At 41.0% G+C, this 17,074-nt stretch overlaps 1 protein-coding gene across 2 annotated transcripts in view; it reads right to left on the bottom strand.

Annotated features, from left to right (window-relative positions):
- Positions 1-12,836: 12,836 nt before the first annotated feature.
- The window catches only part of ZFPM2 (zinc finger protein, FOG family member 2), a 446,961-nt gene continuing 442,723 nt past the window's right edge, over positions 12,837-17,074 (bottom strand). For both annotated transcript variants that reach the window (XM_024194500.2, XM_026663844.1), the window contains one exon: positions 12,837-16,315. In XM_024194500.2, coding sequence (XP_024050268.1) covers positions 13,824-16,315 — 2,492 coding nt within the window. In that variant the 3' untranslated portion in view covers positions 12,837-13,823. The remainder of the gene's footprint in view (positions 16,316-17,074) is intronic.

Raw genomic sequence — 17,074 nt, 5'->3', positions numbered from 1 at the left:
TTCCAAAAAGAGTGCTAATTTGTGTGTCAAGTGTGATGCTGTCTCTTAGGTGGTCAGCTGAGACCACCAACCCCTTTCATCACCAAATCAGTAACAACTCTCCAGTGATACCAGCATGGGGTGGCTTTAAACCAGTGACCAAGTGGGTCTACAGTTTATTCAGCATTCCCGGAAGTCATCATCCACTACTGTTTTTAGAACAATGATCTTTCTGAGAAGGAACAGTTTCTATAGGGCAAGATGAGCAGAACTGTGATTAGCATTAGTTTTTAAATCAATGGCATACAGTTTGCAAATCTAGGGAGCAATCCTGCAGTGGCAGATTATTTGACTTAATAGGTCTTTTGCATTCGTTTTATAATTGTAGCACCCCTGGTGAAAACACAAGAGCAAACATAAGAGAGCAGGTGACCTTTTTTCCCCTATTGGTAAGTGTCCTACTAGTAAAAATGAAAATATAATCCTCCCTAACGCAAGAAGACCATTGGTTCTCCTGATAAGTTACTTTTCATTGATCTCTTTCGCCAGTTAGCTTTCTATTACAAACCAGAGATGACTCCAAGATCAGAATGGACCCCACTCCGCAGCCCTTACTTATGCTGAGTGTCATGAAGAAGACACAACTAGTCCCATTTAATTGAACAACTTTTCTAAATAAGTAATGCTCAGTGTAAGGATTGCAGATTCAGATCATATAAGAGCCCTTCTGAGACTACACCTAGAAAAACCCAAGGGACCCAAGCACCATGATCAAATTACATGTACCCATCACCAAAAGAGAAGGATACCTGTGATGCTCTCTCCAGGAGTTCAGGACTGTGAGTCACTTTGTTATGCTGAGAGAAAGTCTTACTGAAGGTAAACTGTGGGTCAGCTTCTGGACAATCTAGTTTATTAACCTCCCAAACAATCTCCTCAAAAGCTTTGCCAGCCTTTACTTTGCCTTGCAGGTAAATGTCAGGTGCACTTCAATCTCCAAACCTCCTCCTATAGCATTCTTCTGCAGTATCCAGCCCCTGCCACTGGACACTCACAGAAATTACCAAGGTCATAGGCTCCAAAGAGATGTATTACACACCAGCCTGCTAACTCAGTTGAGGAGTCACACAACTTTAATATTACAGCACTGAGGTGACTTTATCCTAAAACCAAGACTAAGTTTATTAATAAAGAACAAAGCATTAAAGCTAGTGGAAACAGATATGGTTACAAATAAAACTTCTAAGAGCCTAACTATAGCGTTAGCAAGCTACAGTCATTTGGCTAACGCAGTTTTCTCACCCTCAGAGTTTCCTGATTTTTCAGTCAAACCAGGATCCAAACTTTTCATGAATCATTTCCCTCTGCCAGGAGTGTTCCTCTGCGAAATGGATACTCACAGGGTTCCTTCGCCCTTATAGTCCAGCAAAATGTATTCCTTTGAAGTGTATCCCAGACAAAGTTCTTCTCTCCCACTGGTATGCAGATACCATGCTGTCCATGCTGTTTTTCTCATCCCTCTGTTAATTTGCTTTTCCCGTTGACTTAATGTGCAAATCAAGCTTGCTTTGTGTTGGCTTTTACCATGCTCAATTTACATCAGACACCTAGGCAGACAGGTAAATCACCATTCCTTTGTCTAGCAAAACCTTGTTTATCAACCCTCCAGGTTTGCTTGATTTAAGCATATTTTCAGTGTACATATACGACTTCTTAATTGTTCCCTATACATACATCTCACCATGATTACGATGACCAGTACGATACAAGTTTTGATACCGTACTCAACAGTCTTTATATAGAAATACCATGCCAGCAATCTGTTAGGTGGAGTGAGTTTCTCAGGCCTGGTAGGAGTTGCTGTTACATGACAGAAAACCCTTGCCAGTGGGTGGTGAAGGGCTTGTAGGATCAGACCTCTTTTCTTACTATGATGCAAAAGGGTCAGCCCCTGGCTGATCTGTGGGCTTCAGCGCAACACTGTTTTCTGAACAGAGTATCTGCTACTATATTTTCTTTCCCCTTAATATGCATAATTGCCTTGGCATATTCTTGAAGAGCGATGCTCAGTGATGCAGTTTGGAACTGGTACCTTTCATTCTGTGCAACCAAATTAATGGAGAGCGACCAGTTAGAACCCTGAACGTTCCGTTAAAGCGATAAGGCCTCAGCTGCTTGACTGCCCACACAATGGCTTAATACACTTTTTTCTGTGACAGAGTAGTTCTGTTCAGTGGGTGTCAGGTTTTTAACTCAAGAAGGCAATGGGATGCTTCCTGTTACTTTCCCCAGACTGCATTCATACTGCACTTAAACCAGTGTCTGATGCATCTGTACATAGTTCAAACCTTTTGTCAAAATCTGGACTGGCTGGGTTTTCTGACACGATTTTCTTTACCTTATCAAAACCCTCTCGACAACTCTTCAGCCACACAACTTTGTTTGGGTTTGCCTTTTTACACAAGTCTGTGGTTGCAGACACAATAGTACTAAATCCATACCCAAATTGGTGGTAATAGTTAACCAAGCCTATGAAAGACTGGATTTGCTTTTTGGTTTGGAGTCTAGGTCAAGTTAACAATAATTTCCACATTCAGGGGATCGGGAGAGATTCGGCCACTCCCTACCCAGTGTCGCAAATAAGGAACTTAGCAGCTCCTATTTTACATTTAGATGCCTTTGCATTAAGTCCTGCATCTGAGTTTTGTCAATACACTCCCCAAGTGTTTCTTGTGATCCAACCAAAAGTTTCTAAATATTGTTATATCGTCGATATAAATTTGTGCAAAATTTTGTAATCCATTTAACACTTGATTGACAAGCATCTGAAAAGTGGCACCAAAAGGCAATACTTTGAATCATAAAGTCCCCTATCAGTAATAAAAGTGGATTTCTTCTGTGCATTGCAGTCTAAAGGGATTTGCCAATAACTTAGTCAGATCCAGAGTGCTGAGATATCTGGTCTTGCCTAAAATATCCTACATATCATTGATTCTAGGTATAGGATATGCATCAGGAACTGTGACAGCATTAAGTTTTCTATAGTCAACACAAAACCTTACACTATTCGCTTTTTTATGAACCAACCAAACAGGAACTGTCAAACCCTTTAATTAGGCTCATAGCCAGCATACTCTGTCTATCTTAACAAATTTGCTCCTGCACTTTGCCAGTGGTAGGCTCCACTAGATGCAGGCTAAGGTCCCACCGGGTCAATCCTACGGACCATTTTATGAGTCATACTTGGTATTCCTGAGAATACCTGCTTGTGGCTTTGCAGCACAGACAACATTTCTGCCCTCTCAGTGTGTAAGACTTGCTGTATTTCTTCACCTCGTTTTGAATATTTGGCCAGTAAAAATGCCTTTTTAATCTCATAAGTCCTCCCTGACCCCAAATAACCAGCAAAAGGTCAGTCCTGGGTTAACAACATTACCTCCCCAAAACACTTAGCAGGAGCAAAGTTACGTGTAAGGCTTCCTAGGGCCTCTATTTTTCCCCACAGGAGCTTCTCTGTACATTTCTCCCTCCTCTTCAAAGAACCCTCCTCTGTTTTCCTTAATGGGGGTGCCCTTGGAAATCATTTCTCTTATATCTTCTAGAGAGGTGTCTGCTCTTGGCTGTCAGAGCTGGCAGCAGGCAAAAAATTGCAGCAGAGCAGTCTCAGGCATGGGAGGTGACTCCTCCCCTCCCATTCTTGGAGGTACACTTCCTCTGTCTCTGCTAAGCTGGGGATGGAAACATACCCTTCCTCCACAGCTGATTCTCTGTTTTCACAGTCCCCTTTGGGACCAAAGAGCTATATTCCTTTTTACTGTGAGTTACTCTAACATCTTTGGACGCAATCAAAATATCAGTACCAATCAGCATCTCTGCTGGAACGCTCACCAGCCCACCAGTCTTTAAGATGCTTTTTAGACCTTCCCACTCCAACTGTACTTTAGCTAAAGGGACGTTAGTTTTAGATTTTCCCAGTGCAAGGAGTTTTCCATTTTCCCCAGGGAGCATGTTAGTTTCCCTAACCAGGCTTTCTCTGACCACAGAAATCCGGGTGTCAGCATCTCTACAACCTTGGCATACCTTGCCATTCACTTTGCAAAGTTTAATACATTCAGAATCAACCTCCGGTGGGTCAGACCTTAGAAAATTCATCAGGGTCTGCTTACGCACCACCCTATATTGTTTGTTTATGATAGCTGCATTAATCTGTGCTGGATGGGATGTAAACTTAGATTCGCTCTGATTAGGGAACTCTCTTTTGATGTGCTCAGCAGAGCCATATGGAAAACTCTTTCTTGGACCATCCTCCTGTGATAGATTTATGTTTACCAGGAGGGGATTGGTTGTGGGGTGGTGGGTGCCTAGACTCCCAACTGCCCTTCCTCTTCCCAAGGATAAAATGGGACCTTCCCTTTACTCTGGGTTTCTAACCTTCTCTCTTAGGCTTGCGCTCACTGTACGCTCTAGAATTTATGTCAAATAGCTTCTCTAATTTCTTCAGAGACTACTCTCAGGAAATGTTCCTATGCAAAGAGGTCAAATAACTGGTCATAAGTCTCTACTCCTTTCCCCACTTTTTCATCAAATCATACGTCTTACATATACTTATTCTGTATGACTCATCTTGTCATGATTTTTGAGGTTTCTGAATTTTAACCTATATAACTCTGAGGTGATTTCAAACCTTTGTAACACAGCTTTTTAAAATTCACAATATTGCAAAGCTTCTTCTAGCTCCCTCTTATTAAACATTTGGAGTGCTTTACCCGTGAGTTTTGAGACTATCTTGGGAACTCTCTTCAACACTAGAATCTTGTATAATTCACAAAGTTTTTCAAAAGTAATGACATATTCTTCAGTACAGTACAATCCATTTCTCTGTATACAAGGCACAGTTTGTCCCATCTGGATATTCCTTGGCGAGAACTGATTATTGCATGAGGGTTTTGTATCTTCGTCTCCAGCATCTTGAGCTGGTGTTTCCCTTCCTCACGCTTCCTGTCCTCCAGTTCCAGGGCTCCCTGGTGTGCTTCTTCTTGCTGCAGGTTCTCTGCCTCCCTCTCTTTGGCTCTCTAGTCAGCTTCCCATTTCTGGTGCTCATGATCCTTATCTGCTTTTCCATCTTTTCCTGCTCTAGTTTGAGCCAATGGGGTTCCAGCTGTAATTTCTCTCTCTCTAGCTGTATCCATTCAGGATTCAGCTTTAGCTTTGCAGGTCTGTTTTCTCCTGCCACTGTAGCCTCATGCCCACTTGGAAACTTGGCTGCCTTTCCTGGCACCTGTCATACTTCATGAGAAATGTTTTCAACTCAGCTGACTTTTTTCCTGTAGAAAGCAAGCAGTGATCTGTGCATAACTCTTCTAACTGCTTTCTGGTATACTTAGCATACATCCCTTTGTTCATCCTGCCCTTGCTCCTGGTCTGCCTATCTTATGCTTTCCTTTGCTCTGTTTCCTTTCCCGAAATAAACAAACAGAAAATAACCATAACTTTTTCTGTGTTTGTTTGTTTGTTTGTGAATCTCTTAAAAATCTAATTGATCAGTGCTTGAAGTGAGAACCTCAGCCAACCAGCAAACATCACTGTGATGATCTTGTGGTGTTCAGGACTTTGAATCAGCTTATTATCCCTTCCTCAGTGAAAGAGAGTCTTACTGGAGCTAAACTGTGTGTCAGCTCCCTGGCGCTCCCATCGGTTAACATCCTAAACAATGTCCTCAGTCTTTATTTTGCCTTGCAGGTAAACGTCAGGTGCACGTCAATCCCCAAACCTCCTCCTACAGCCTTCCTCTGCAGTATCCAGCCCCTGTCACTGGACCTATACAGAAATTACCAAGGTCACAGGCTCCAAAGAGACATATTACTCACCAGCCTGCTGATCAGCTGAGGGGTCACACTTTAATATTACAGCACTGAGGTGACTTTATGCAAAAGCCAAGGCATTAAGTGATATTGAGTAAAGCTAGTGGAAACAGATATGATGACAAATAAAATAAAAGTATAACATGCTTCTAAGAGCCTAACCATAGCTTTATCAAGCTACAGTCATTTGGCTAAGGCAATTTTCTCACCCTCAGAATTTGCTGATTTTCAGTCAAACCAGGATCCAGCAATGTGTTAGGGGTAGTGACTGTGGCAGCCCTAACAGGCATTGCTATTACTGAGAATGAGTCCTTTGGCAGTGGGCACTGAGGGGCTCGTAGGGTCACAATATCACCATTTGATTCTTCTCTATGTGTTTGTACTTGGTGCCAGATTTTTCAAAGGTCTTTAAAAAGCAATGGAGTCAGGTTGCTAGGTATTTTGAAAATCCCACTTGACTCCTATTTTCACTTTTAGGCACCTGAATACGGAGGCATCATTTCAGAAAAATGCAATGGGGGCGAGTAGGGAATTGGTGTCAGCATACAGAGCATTATATGTGAGTATATTATATCCTGCAAAGTTGGAGGGGAAGGGGAGATCAAAAGTGGAAGCAATTACGGAGCACATAGACCTATAAAAAGTCTAGCAGGAGGCCAAACCTAGGTGCGGGAGGGGGCCGCTGCCCCTTTGTGCTATAGCAAATGATGCACCTTCCCAAATACCTTTTAAAATCTGACCCACACTTCCAACTGTGCCAAATCAACAATTTTTTTTGTTCCCTATGGGAAAACTGAGCTTCAGAGCAGTTTTCATGTATTAAGCCACATCTAATTTCTTCTTCCTTTAGCTCAGAAAGTAGTTTGAAGATGTGCTGTCAAAACTGATTTAAAAGTTTCTCCCTAACTGTTCTTTTTGTTCAAAGGCAAGTTTTTGTTTTACTTTGTTGGCTTGAAAAATGGTGGCAGTGAACCCACGTGCGCCTCTCCCTTTGCATGTTTACCCTCAGTATGGAACCCTCAATCATGGAATGAGGCAGCTTCTTGCTAAGCCGTTTTCTCCTTTGATCAGTTGTTGAGCCTATGGGTCTTTTATTAGATTCTACAATTATATCTCGGGGTACGGGGGAGAGGGTGCAGGAGAAGTAGCATCATCAGCATTAACAGCATATCGAAAATGTTAAAGCACAAAAAGAGACTGTCATTCTTGCTCCCTCAGGTAAAAATGCCAACATAATCAGCCCAGTGGTATTTTCCCCATATCTTCCTAATAGTCTAGTTGCCAGGAGTTTAACAAGTCTTACTCAAAAAGAAAGCGAAAATGAAGTGAAGGTGAATCCTCCCAAGTTAACTGAACCAACCAAACCATCCAGGGACAATCTACTATGGCTTACTACCCTTGAAGATCTATTACCATTTCACAGCCCAGCTTCTACAGTTATTGCCCTTGTGACTCATGCTTCAAAGGAGGAATGGGAGTAGGAAGGCTTTTTTGTCATGATTAGATTAAGGACTGTGGTTTCCACATGAACAGTGCTTCTGACACGGGCGGTGGGTATCATAGGCTGGGGAAGACTGTGCCTCCCCACACAGCTAGGCATGGCCCCGCCCACGCTCCACCCCACAGAACTCCTCTGCAGCACCCCCTGTGTGGTGGCCATGGCCCGGGTCAGGGCTGTGCCACCCGCCCTTCTGGCACTCTGGGGCTGGAGAGGCTGTGACTGGACCGCCCGCCCTCCTGGCGCTCCAGGGCTGGGGACACCGGCGGCCATGGTGAGGGGGCTCTGGGCTTTGGCGGGTGGGAGGGGGCATGAAAGGGGAGTGGCCTTGGGCAAAAGGGGTCACTATTTTTAGTGTAATAGAGCTAGGCAAATTGTTGGAAAAATTATTTTCAAAAATGTTTGTGGATTCTGAATTGTGATTTGTACAAATCATATTTGTACCTTTTCTTTCTTCACTTTTCCACCCAAACGCTTGGAAGAAGGGCAAATGTCAATATGCATGAAAAAAAACCCTTTATTTGTGTGTGAGCTAGCATAGTTATTATCTGTTTTGCAGAAGCACATATAAACCCCAGTCACAGACTACTACCCCATTGTGTTAGGTGGTATATAAAAACATAACAAAAAGACAGTCCCTGTCCTGAAGAGCTGGTGCGTGTCTGGTCACCCTACACACACACCCCTACACACACACTCTCTCTCTCTCATGCTGCACCCAAGTCTACATCTTCAACATCGTTCTTAGCATATCTCCACTCCAATATCTGCGCTCTACCAATGCTGCTGGCGTTGATCTCCATACAGTCCTCCCATTTCTATCTTCATCATTGTCTTCTTTTTTAGTTTCTCATCCTCCCTTTGCATGGAATGCCTTTGTATATGGGACTAATGGGTCACCTAACTCAGCACAGAGTATGACAACAGTCTTCATACTTCGGAGGAAGCATCACAAGTGACCACTAAAGTAGTGTGGATTGTGTGATAGGCGAGAGAACTGGAAGACTAGTAAATTCAATAACTTAGACGCTTAGTGAGTATGTTTGTTTATTATGATTTTATGAATATAAGTGCATTTTTATGGCAGTGGAACAATGTCACAAGATCCCTGATATTAACACTGTTATTACACAGAAAACAGACAAAATTATGTGATAATGCCCTATGTGGCTGGGATTACACATATTGTAAAATGTTGTGACATAAAATGGAGGCCAATGGTTTCAATCTGTGTGTGATAAACATATAAAATTATGTGTATTGTGGTATATATACAGGAATTTCAGAGCAAACCCCCAAAACCAGAGTTGTAGAACTTGGGCAATGAAATGAGCCAGACTTCTTCTTTTAGCATTTGCAGTGCTTGCTGAGCCAGTCTAAGATCTGGCTACAACCATCACAATTAGGACTGTACAGATGTACATTCACACACAATTACTTGTTCTCAATGTGACCGAAAACTGAATCCAAAGCCTGACAGAAAATATATCAGGTTTTTATCTTTTCCATTTCCTCAGTCAGTAAGGAACTAGCTCTTTTTAAGTATGACGCCTACATAAGAATGTCCATACTGGGTCAGACCAAAGGTCCATTTAGCCCAATATCCTGTCTACCGACAGTGGCCAATGCCAGGTGGCCCAGAGGGAATGAACACAGCAGATAACCATCAAGTGTTCAATCCCGTTGCCCATTCCCAGCTTCTGGCAAACAGAGGCTAGAGACAACATTCCTGCCCATCCTGGCTAAAAGTCATTGATTGGACCAATCCTCCATGAATTTATCTAGTTCTTTTTTGAACCCTGTTATAGTCTTGGCATTCACAACATCCCCTGGCAAGGAGTTCCATAGGTTGGCTGTGCATTGTGTGAAAAAATACTTCCTTTTGTTTGTTTTAAACTTGCTGCCTAATAATTTCATTTGGTGACCCCTAGTTCTTGTGTTATGAGAAGGAATAAATAACACTTCCCTATTTACTTTCTCCACAGCAGTCATGATTTTATAGACCTCTATCATATCCCCTCTTAAGTCGTCTCTTTTCCAAGCTGAAAAGTCCCAGTCTTATTAATCTCTCTTCATATGGCAGCCATTCCATACCACTAATCAGTTTGTTATCCTTTTCTGAACCCTTTCCCATTTGAATATATCTTTTTTGAGATGGGGCGACCACATCTGCATGCAGTATTCAAGATGTGGGCCTACTTGTATAGCCAGTCCTTTTTTCTTGTACGAGAAAAGATTTTAAATGCCCTATATTTTCCTGGGCCTGATTATTTTCTGCCGCGGTTCTATCCCTAATGTGCGTGCCACTCACTCTCTCAATAACCCTAATCATTTCCTCAGGCGCTGCCTGGGATAATGGCTTGGGAACCATACTATCTAATTGAGGTGACCAATCACATGGTGAATTCCAAGTATTTTATACTTTAGAGCAGGGGTTCTCAACCTTTTTCTTTCTAAGCCCCCTCCCGCCCCGCAACATGCTGTAAAAACTCTATGGCCCACCTGTGCCACAACAACTGTTTTTCTGCATATAAAAGCCAAGGCTGGCATTAGGGGGTAGTAAATAGGGCAATTGCCAGGGGTCCCATGCCACAGTCCCCCCCCCAAAGGCAAGTTGCTCAGGCATTGGCTTCAGTCCCAGATGGCGGGGCTCAGGGCCCCGGGCTTCAGCCCCATGAGATGGGGCTTCAGCTTTCTGCCCTGGGCCCCAGCAAGTAATGCTGGCCCTGCTTGGTGGATGCCCTGAAACCTGCTCGCGGCCTGCCTCAGACTCCTGGTTGAGAATCACGGCTTTACAGGAGTGCTCACTATGGATTTCGCTTTTTTTTCTGTTGTTGAGTTTTTAGACAAATAATGAACAAATATATAAAACCCCACAAATAGAAAAAAGGCCCAACCACAACAAAAAATGCCTTTTAAGATAGTTTGAGCAGCTCTAGTAACACACTGAAAAACTCCATGGGCAGAATTCACAGGTGGTGTAAGTCATTAGTTGGTCAGAAAACTGGTATAAGTGGCATATTACTTTTAATTATTATTTGTTATTGATATTACTGCGGTGACTAGAGGCCCCAGTCAAGATCAGGGCTCAGCTGTGCTAAATGCTTTACAAGAGATAATAAGAGACACGCCCTGCTTACAATCTTGTTTAAGATAAGACATAACAAATGAGTGTAACAAAGAAATGGAGGGAATGGGAGGCGAAAAAGGAAAGTAAAGTAATTGGAACATGGGGTTACTTAGGCTAGCAATGTGCACAGTTAGATATATACACCTCTACCTCAATGTAACGCTGTCCTTGGGAGCCAAAAAATCTTACCATGTTATAGGTGAAACCGCGTTATATCGAACTTGCTTTGATCCACCAGAGTGCGCAGCCCCCGCCCGTCCCTCCCCCGGAGCACTGCTTTTCTGCGTTATATCCAAATTCATGTTATATCGGGTTGCGTTATATCGGGATAGAGGTGTATATATAATTTATGAAAAATAAATAAGAAATAAAATGAATGTTAGTGATTCCTTCTTACTACCTTCCTAGTCATTGTAAAGTAGCAAAATTACACCAATTTGGCATTCTGAAGGTGTAGTAAATGAATATAAGTAACATAGCAAGGGTGTGATTCTCCTCTCACTCTACCATTGTTACTCCATTGAAGTCAAAGGAGTTACATCTCTGTAAAACTCGTGTAAGTGAGTGGAGAACCAGCCCCATTGCCTCTATCATCTTTAAGTAGGGAAAATGCCCAGCAATTTGAACAGGAATTTTTCCAGAACACAGCCTGAAATAGCCTTAAAAAATAAAAATGCAGATGGTTGATGAACTTTTCCAAAACCCCATGGGATGATTTAGTTGGGAATTGGTCCTGCTTTGAGCAGGGGGTTGGACTAGATGACCTCCTGAGGTCCCTTCCAACCCTGATATTCTATGATTCTATGATAGTATTAATGGGAGCACCATTTCAGTCTTACACAAACAGGTATGGCAGCTGGGCCCCCAAAGTTGATTCCTCATTCTAACAGGACAGTCCCAAATGGATAATGACGCTAAATTCTGCCTGTTTCGGGGCAGCACTACCAATCTTTACTTTGTGAGTGTATTATTTCTAAATAATACGGTGACATACGGTGAAATACGGAATCATTTATAAATTCTAGGTCACCATAGCTATGGTTTATGTTAATTTTTGTGAAAGGATTCACTCCAGGTTAACCCATCTTCAGTTTTAAAAGTACTGTGTGTAATTGTTTCGCCTCTTTAAAAATGTGTATGGCAGAATAGAAAGAAATGGCATATTTCAGGCTTAATATGAAAATTAATTTTATTTCAGCTGCATATGTGTAAATCTAGTATGCTACTGCTTAAGTCAACAGAGTTACTCTGACTTGACACCAGTGTAATGTGATGAGAATGTGGCCCATAAAATGCTGACTGAGGTCACCAGTTCTCTTTACCTAAAACAAAAGGGTTAACCTCCAGTAATACAATATTTGTGCATGAAGCTGAAATGAGGAAGGGTGCTGAAATTAGCATAAATACAGAATGTAAAATTCTTGAGCCTTCATTTTGAAAATTGCATATGCTCAAGATGCAACCCAGATTGGTGCTTTGTGAATGTGCACAAGCCAGATATGCAGGTGTGTATCGGGCATTTTATACTCATATCTTGAATATACAAACAAATCACATCCTTTTTACAAAATTTGGACCTATTACTTTTATTCCTCATGTTGTTCAGAAACATAAAGAAATCTCAGCAATTAAAGAATAAAATGTTTTCAGATTCTACATAGCTATTCGGTGTAAATATAATTCCTTTTTGTGTTTGACTAGGTGTTTGTACTTAGCTGATAAGGGAACTAAACTAAACTAACTAAAATTGTTTATTTGATTTGTTCATGTGAAGGGTCTTACAAATTTGTAAGTTTAAAAAATGCACCAATAGTTCATTTTTTTCACATTAAATCTGTCTGAAACAGTGGGTAGGAGACTGCATGGTTGGGAACTCAGGATATTAACTCTTTCTTCACCCCTTTGATATTTAATAGCATATGTCAACTCTTGATTAGCATGTATTATTTATTAATCTAGATTATACATATTTTTTAAAATAAAAGATTAGCCACTATAAAGGCAATTACTATTCATTTGAAAAATACTGCTCTTTTGTTTCTTAAAGATCACTGGTGAGATTAAAAGATACAGGGTGATATCCTCAGCTGGTATAAACCAGCGTAGTTCCATTGGCTTCAGCAGTCGACATACAGCCCTTGTTCTTCAATGAAGTATGTCTTCCTTGATTCCAATTAAAGAAATATCCTGCATATAATAGGCCTCAGCCTGCTCATTTTCTCCTTTTAAATAGTTTTCAGCGATATTTACTTCAAGTGCAGAGTGTATGATGTTAGCCTGTCCCCAACTGCTCACTTAATTTTTTTTTATATCTACACCCTTTTCAAACAGAGCAAAACAAAACAAAAAAAAATTACTGCCAAACATCTCCAATGATCTGGAATTTTATTCCATCCATATACATGCATAGTAACAACATTTGTTGAGAAATTATTTCTATCAGAAGTAGAACATTATCTTTGTGATCACCAGTTGCAGTATTGCTACGCTTATATTTAAATATATCTTATATATGAATTAGATTCATACTTGCAGCATTGAGTTTAGGGTTTCATTTTAGACTGTGCCTTTCAAAAGATAAAACTGATTGATATGACTTCATTACTTACAATACTGCTTCCAGTAATTTTGTTCATTCTTATAAAGTATTGCATTTAACAGCAAAGTTTTAAAAATTGAGACAGAAATGCATCAGCGAAAGAAAATACAAGTACTATACAAGAAAAAAATTGCCATCTTCATTTAACGTACGTTTCAGATTAAGAAAGTGGACAGAAACATACTGCTACATACAAATGCAAAGCCTAATGACTAAGGTACTGTATCTGCTAAAATATAAAATGCAAACTGAGCCCAATAGTTCAAAAAATTGAAATTTTAAGGCGAACTTTACAGCATAGTTGAAACTTTTTTGCAAGTTATATTTTAGCATATACGTATATCTGCAACAGCATATAAGAAAAAAATGAGGATACACAAGTGCTTTTGAAGCTATTTCTAAAATGCTTTTCTGTATTGTTTGTGACTATTTTTTTTAAAATCTACTATACAGTGCAAACCATATGTGCTACACAATAACTATACAATAACATTACAAATGACTTTAATATAAAGTTTTTAAATAAAAAATAACATAACTACAGCTATGAATACTGCTGGTAAAATAAATTAATATTTTTGAAAATGGCACCAATAATACACTTTACTAATGGACTGTAATGAAATTACACCTTGAAGTCTCTTCAACTCAGCAATAATGAATTATCTCCTGATTGTCCAGATGTAATTCAAACAGCTTTCTTTAGACTGTATGGAACAATATACTAAACACAGGTACCAAAGGTGACCGATTGTTTCATTTGACATGTTCCGCTGCATGTGACGAGCAATAAAACTTCTTGTGAGTTATAAAGTTTGAAAGGTTGTTGAACTGGATGTCACACAGTCGGCAATATTTCCCACTGGTTGGGGCTTGGGTGGAACCATTCACACCTTTTGCTATACTAGACAACTGTTCCTCCGCTGTAGGAATAGCTGGAGAGACATTTTCGTTTGTAGCTAAAGGATTCTCAGAAATCCAAGAGGGAGACTTGTGCCCATCTTCATGTTGAGGATTCTGGGAAATGTTCTCTTGTTGTTGGTTTGTTGCAGGCCTTTCCTCCTGTTTTAGTCCACCATTAACTATTACCATGCCTCTGTTTTTTGGCAATAATGGAAGAGACTCTTTCTTCTGCACAGCACACCCGTTTGAAGGTATCTGGCCTTTAGGAGATTCACCTTCTGTATTTGTGCTTTGATCTAAATCAGTGTTATGAATGACAAGAGAACCAGAAATGTAATCACTTGGCTTTATTCCATAATATGGAGAAAGCTGATCTGCTCCTTTAGCTTTCTTTATTGCTCCAGGGTAAAGGCATTGTGGAAGAAACAAATGTTTGTTTTCTTCTTTTGTAGCAATAAGCTGGGCTGCTTCACTAAAGACTTTAAGTCCTTGAAGAGTTGCTAAGTGTGTAGAAAACAAGTTTCCATTGGGAGAAGACTGTTTCGAGTTTCCATTTTTCTCACATTTGATTATGCTTCTTTCATAACTGACATCAGGGCTGTTTCGTTCACTTTCTGGGTTTTGAAATACTTTGCTCTCAAGCTGTCCCATGTCATTACGCTGATGTGCAGTGACAGGGCAAAAATTTTGCTTATGGGCAAGATAGTTCTCTACCTTGTTAAAACTGATCTTGCAAACTGTGCACTCATGGTAGTCTAGCAGCCTTTTTGGAGAGGTGGATGTCCTGTCTGACTGTGATAAACATTTTTTGCTGAGATCTATGGGTACATCCATCTCCAAGCAAGAAACTGTGGAGTGTGGAGTGTCACACTTTGAAACTGGAATACATTTGTTAATGGACAACGAAGTTTCTAGATGCTTTGAGACTATTCCTGGAAAGATATCACACCGAGGATGGTAACATTCTCCAAGACCTTCTGTTGATTCTTGAGTGGATGTGCAAGGGTTGCCAAGATTAGCCACTTCAAGAAACCGTTGTTGAACCAGCTGTGGTCTTTGCTCCTGCTCTGGTAGGCACATCTCATACATCTTCCGTCGTTTACGTGTACGCATTGTTCTCTGCATAGCAGGCACTTTGCTGGAAGCAGATCTCTTCAGTGGAGGATCATGGCGTGTGGCACAATAATACTGTTTGTGGACCATGTATGTTTCATGTCTGCTGAAAGTAATATTGCAAGCTTCACATGTGGTTTTGTTGGGATCACTTTCTCCTTCTACTAAAGGAGCATTGGGGTTCTTCACATCAGCAGGTTTTCCATTCATTTTCTCATCATTGCTGGTTGCAGCTGAAAGCTTCTTAGTCTGTGCCGAAAAGTCTTTTTCATGACCTTTACTGTTTGGCCCAATCAAATCTAAGACAGTAGAGGAGTTGATGCAAGACGTCTGAAGAAGTTGATTCTCTGCATCGGAAGTGTGAGGAGCAGTATTCAGAATGTTTATAGAACTTTGGCCATTATTGGGACTTACAGCCTCAGGTATTTTTTCAGAAATGCTGGAAAAATCTGGTGACTTTGCCATCTGCTGCCATCGGCTGCTGCAGTAATGTTTTTTATGTACCAAGTAGTTGTCCAAATTGTTGAATGTTATGTTACACTCAAAGCAAGTAGCCCCTTTTGGCATCAATGGACTGTAAATTACAGGAGGATAACTGCTACTGCCATGCCTCAGTCTTCGATGGACCAGTTCAGACATTTTGGCTAAGATCTCTGAAGCCTGAGGAACCACTGTGATGTCCTGGGGAAAAGCAAACTGAGAGAGAAAAGGTCCCATAGGAAAAGAAGGGCCAATATTAGGCTGAACTGGGGAGGAGGCAAGTCTTGGGCTAGATGGTTCAGATTTTATTTTAGTGTATGAAAAACTTTGTTTATTTGTTGCAGGCTGTGTTTCTGGCCTCTGGGCTGGAAGGAAAAGTGGAGTCTTTTTTTCACATTTGTCAAGCTCAGTGTCCGAACTTGCATCCTTAGTCTGCATGGTCTTTTGGCTCTGGGGAACTTCATTTCTGTTCAAAAGGTCTGTTGCTGGCTGTAAAGCTTCATCAGTACCACCTGGAGAGTGCTCAATGTCACTTTCTCTCTGCAGCTTGTTGCCAGAGACATGTAGCTCTTGGTGCTGCAGTAGCTCCCTCTGAGTTTGGAAGCCAAAATGGCAGTGATTGCATCTAAAGGCAGCTTGAGTGAGATGTGAAAACAGGTGCTGATGAAAGTTAATCACCGAGTCTGCAGTGTAGTTACAAACTGTGCATTTCAGACTAGCACCAGGCGGGAGAAATTCTTCCATTTTCACTCCTATGGAAAAGATAAATAATACACAACAAGTTAGGGTAACTGCTTTCCCCTCATGCAGTATACCATGAAAAGCAATCACATGGAGAATATAAACATCACGAGAACAACTCATTTTCCTCTGGTGAAAATGTTTTGTAAGTATTCACTCATATTGGTCGCTCAGGTAATGCTTAAATCAATTCAAAATCTCTTTCCAACCAATTGCTATAAGAGGTTCCGAAAGTGATCAACTGTGACTACATATGCCATGAACTGGCTCATTTTCCATATTGAGTTCAGCCTGGATTCAGAATTTCAGATATGAAGCAGAGAGCCCTCCAATTAATAAAGGGAAGACGAGAGTAGGGGAAGAATAAAAATAGATCAGGCTCTCTCTAAATGGAAATGCCAAACTAACCCATTCCAGTTTTTGGAAATAGCAATTTCCACTTGGAAAAAACATGTTGTTCCCCATAAATCAATAAGCATTGGGGTCCGATGGTCTACACAAGGATATTCAGTAGGGGCCGGAGAAATCAAAAAGCTCAGGAGTATGTTCACTTTTCTCTGATCACAGGAGCATATCAAGGCAATATGCCTGAGATCCAGTCCTCAAGCTCAGCGGGGACCTATAAAAAGTACTGAATCAGAGGCAGAGTTGCAGACAGCATATTTCCAATAATCTCCATTACTGCTGGCCAGCGCCTGCTTGGCTGAGATGAATTGCCTATATTGGAAAGAAGATCCAGGGCTCTGGAATGGGAACTCAGTGGGAGGAGG

The sequence above is a fragment of the Terrapene carolina genome, unplaced genomic scaffold, assembly GCF_002925995.2.
Source record: "Terrapene carolina triunguis isolate 2854851 unplaced genomic scaffold, T_m_triunguis-2.0 Scaffold58, whole genome shotgun sequence".
Taxonomy (NCBI): domain Eukaryota; kingdom Metazoa; phylum Chordata; order Testudines; family Emydidae; genus Terrapene; species Terrapene triunguis.
This window is presented reverse-complemented; position numbering and strand designations above follow the sequence as displayed.